Source organism: Jatropha curcas, chromosome 2 (genome assembly GCF_041381405.1).
Source record: "Jatropha curcas cultivar XTBG-Jc1 chromosome 2, XTBG_Jcur_1.0, whole genome shotgun sequence".
Lineage (NCBI taxonomy): Eukaryota > Viridiplantae > Streptophyta > Magnoliopsida > Malpighiales > Euphorbiaceae > Jatropha > Jatropha curcas.
The window spans coordinates 14671183-14674852 of record NC_143152.1 but is presented as its reverse complement, the minus strand read 5'-3'; the positions used below and the strand labels follow the sequence as shown (position 1 = coordinate 14674852).

General features: G+C 31.4%; 1 protein-coding gene across 2 annotated transcripts; it reads right to left on the bottom strand.

The window, feature by feature from the left end:
- Window positions 1–677: 677 nt before the first annotated feature.
- Window positions 678–3157, bottom strand: PSRP2 (RNA-binding (RRM/RBD/RNP motifs) family protein). 2 transcript variants are annotated; one of them, XM_089717378.1, is made up of 4 exons: window positions 2698–3157; window positions 1812–1913; window positions 1393–1692; window positions 678–972 (listed from the first exon to the last, which is right to left on the bottom strand). In XM_089717378.1, exons 1-4 carry the CDS (start codon window positions 3022–3024, stop codon window positions 934–936), a joined length of 768 nt encoding a protein of 255 aa, XP_089573504.1. In that variant the 5' UTR covers window positions 3025–3157; the 3' UTR covers window positions 678–933. The 2 variants fall into 2 exon arrangements, with proteins under 2 accessions (XP_089573504.1, XP_089573505.1); XM_089717379.1 differs by lacking the exon at window positions 1812–1913.
- Between the last annotated feature and the right edge of the window lie 513 nt (window positions 3158–3670).

Below are 3670 nucleotides of genomic sequence, written 5' to 3'. Positions count from 1 at the left end.
TGCATCTGACGGAAATAAGGATAGATTTTTAGATGGAGAGGGATGACTCTGTACCCTTTTATTTTTTACCCAAGTATTTAAATTTAAATAAGAAATTAATATAAACCATCAAATTAAATTAATTTCATTTGCTTAACCAATAAAATTAAAATCTTTAAAGATATTTTTTTTCGATCTATACAGGTTATTTTTTGCAATCTTAATGTTGTCCCTTTCAGGTCTATAAATTTCCACTTTTATATATTAGATGGTGTACAACACACATTATATGTTGTTATAGCTTGTTATTTACTTATTGCATATACTCTTGTTGTTGTTTTTTTTTTTTTTTTTTTTTTTTTACAATATTAAATAACACTCTCTATCCCATGTTATTTGTTTGTTATTCCTTTTTTTATTGTCCAAAATATTTACAAGGTTCGCTAATTTGATACTTAAATAATTATTTTTTCTGTTATAGCCTTTGTGATTATCCATTAAATGAAAAACTTCTATTTATATCTTAATAAGTTAAGGATAAAAAGAGAAACGATTTTTGTTGATTGAATTCTTAATTCGTATATTTTTTGTCAAGACCATGCAAATAAAATTAAAATGGGATGAGGAAGTATAGTCTATTAGGTACATAAATACATTAGTTACATCACATTTAATCAGATTGAGAATACAATTCATAATTAGACAAAGGCAAGCTCAGGTTAGCTAGTATTTCAATTGTTCAATCCTCATTTTGAAGCAAATATTCAAATTTATCTTCCTTTCAACACTAAGCTTGGGTAGAACAAGATTACAAAATTATGACAGAACAGAACAGAACATTTGAGAAATCTACAAAGACTAAAGCAATAACTAGCAGAAGACTGCTCCAAATTTCAATACAATGGGCATAAAAGAGTTACCACATTCTCCAAATCAGGGGTACTACAAACCATACTAGGCCTTGTTTACACGAATTTTTTGGCCTTCCAATAACTGCAATAAGAATTCATCATCAGAGAAATTAATGAAATAGCCAAAGCAAAATAGCTTGAGGTGTAAATTATTACAACATATCAAATCCAAACAAATGCAGCAAGGAAAAGGCATGTTATCTAAGAAAAACAAGTCGCAACATCATAGACATTGACAGAAACATCCACGCATTCATGTTTATGTGTGAGAGACAGAGAGATAGGAAAGGGGAAGGGTTTAAATGTGCACATTCTCTTGCATAAAATTGGCTAGAAAGGTAAGAGTAAGAAGCGTGCTTCCTGCTTCGAGAATATACATGAACAAAAATGGGGAAGCATGAAGTGTATTATGCCAAACTTATACTGTTACATGTCTACAGGTTTCCAAGCTTAAAGATATTAGTAATCCATTTAAGTATTGTAGAGGTAGCAAGCAACTTACAGAATCGTTAAAAGAAGAAATGGCAGCTTCTACGTCCTCATCAGAAGAGAATGTAACAAATCCATAACCACTGGATTTTGAGGTTCCTGGAACTCGTGAAACCTTTGCGCTAACAACTGTTCCCTTCTCGGAAAAAAAGTTCTTGAGTGTTTCTGTGGTTACTGTTTTTGCAAGATTTCCCACATAAACTTTGTGGGGACTGTCGACAAATTGAGATTCCTCTGTTTGGAGAAAAGACAAATCCACTGATGACAAAGGTTTCTCTGTTATATTTACTTTAATCTCACGTCCTCCTATTTGCTGCAATGAAAACCAAACAATAACTAGTCAATCCAACACTAAGAAATGATCTAAAGAAGCTTTTGGATATCTACAGTTGCATCATATTTTCTTGTACTTCTAATATACACAAAGCTTACACTGCCATTCAGTTTCTCAATTGCAGCACTTGCATCCTCTACAGTTTTCATTGTAACAAATGCAAAACGGCGACTCCTTCCAGAGTACTTATCATACATGACCTACAACAAAAATATGGAACAAAAGTTTTCTAAAGATACACGAATGACCCACATAGCAAAACATATTAAGAGGCACATGAGGCAAAGACAATTGTGTGCGACTAGATTTTCTTCTCTCTTTTGATCATGATCAAAACACTGCTTATATAGGTTCAACCTATCTTTAAAATTTTCATTCAAAGTTACAATTAATCTAATGTCTACTTACATCCTGAACTCATCAAAGTCTTACCCCATTGTTTGATATAAATGATTTGAATTATTAAATGCATTAATAAATTATAATTGAGAGGATTTTGATTATTATGTTGAATTCCATAAAATTGAATTCGTGGAAGTAAAATAGATAAATACTATTTTTAACCATGAAAAGAAGAATTTGAAAGGACTAACTCCAGCCATGCTAAAGAAGAGAAAAATAACTGAATCAACAGTACCAATATAAGGACAGAAATAAGAACATGATTGACCTGCATTTATGAATTGTTTGAAAGAAGAAACAAAAAAAGGCGTTTCTTTTTTTCTTTTTGGAACTTGAACAGAAATGAGGGGAATTCTTAGATAAGCAAGATGCAATTAAACATAATATACTTGGAGTAATCATCACATAAAATCCTAAAATTTTCCAAAAATTAACATAATTATAGTTATTAAAAAAAAAAATCAAAATAGAGTTTTTCCAAACACCTAAGCAAAAGAATGTAAACGAAAAGCATCAAATTTCAGAACCAAAGTCATAATTTCTTACATAGAAGCCACCTAATTGGCGATAATGCTAAAATACCTCAACTTTTTCAACAGCACCATGTTCTTCAACAATCTTTTTAAGCTCCTCGTTATCCACAGTCCTAGGAATGTTACCAATGTAGAGCCTCCTAGCTGCCTCCGAGGAAGGGTCTGCTGGAGCAACAGGCGCTGTTTCTTCTGCTACAGCGAACAGTGTCTTTGGGATTCTGGGTTTTAGAATTATATGCAAATGTTTGAGTTTGGGGAAATAATTGAAAGGGGTTGTTTGCTTGAGGATTTGGAAGGTGGGTTTTGAGGGGTTTGTTGACAGAGTGAGCTTTGTGGTTGCGGGTAATGGCGATGTTAGAGATGAGATTGTTGCCATTTCAGTTTGGTTTTGCGTAAAGAAGTGGTTTAGAGAATAGCAGGAAGAGAGCAAGAGAGAGAGAGAGAGAGAGATATGAGGTTTATCGTATTATCCAGTATTCCAGTTAGCTGGTTCAAGCTGCAAACGCACTTTCAAGTTATACGATTGAATTTTGGCTTAATATATAAATTCACCACAAAATTTCCAAAAATTACAATTCCATTCCAATTTGACCCTTATGTCATGTCAGTAATATCATATCCAATTTATAAGTTTAATAATAATTGCATCCTAAAATAAATTTAGAATTAAGTTTGCTGATACTTTAAAATCCTTCCGTCCCATTTTGTTTGCTTGATATTCTTTTTTTGAAATGTTCCAAAATATTTACAAGGTTTTTTAAATTTAGACATAAAAATAATTATTTTTTTGATGATAACCTTTTATGATTCTTCATTAAATGAGAAATTTTTATTAATATCTTCAATGAGTTAAGGGTAAAAAATAGTAAAATAACTTTTATTGACTAAATTCTTAATATGCATATTTTGTCAAACCATGCAAACAAAATAGGATGGAGAAAGAATTAAAATTAGCAAATCTAAACTTTTTCATAGAGAGTTTCATCTTGCTATCTTAGAAAGTGTTAATCATGGCTTCTACT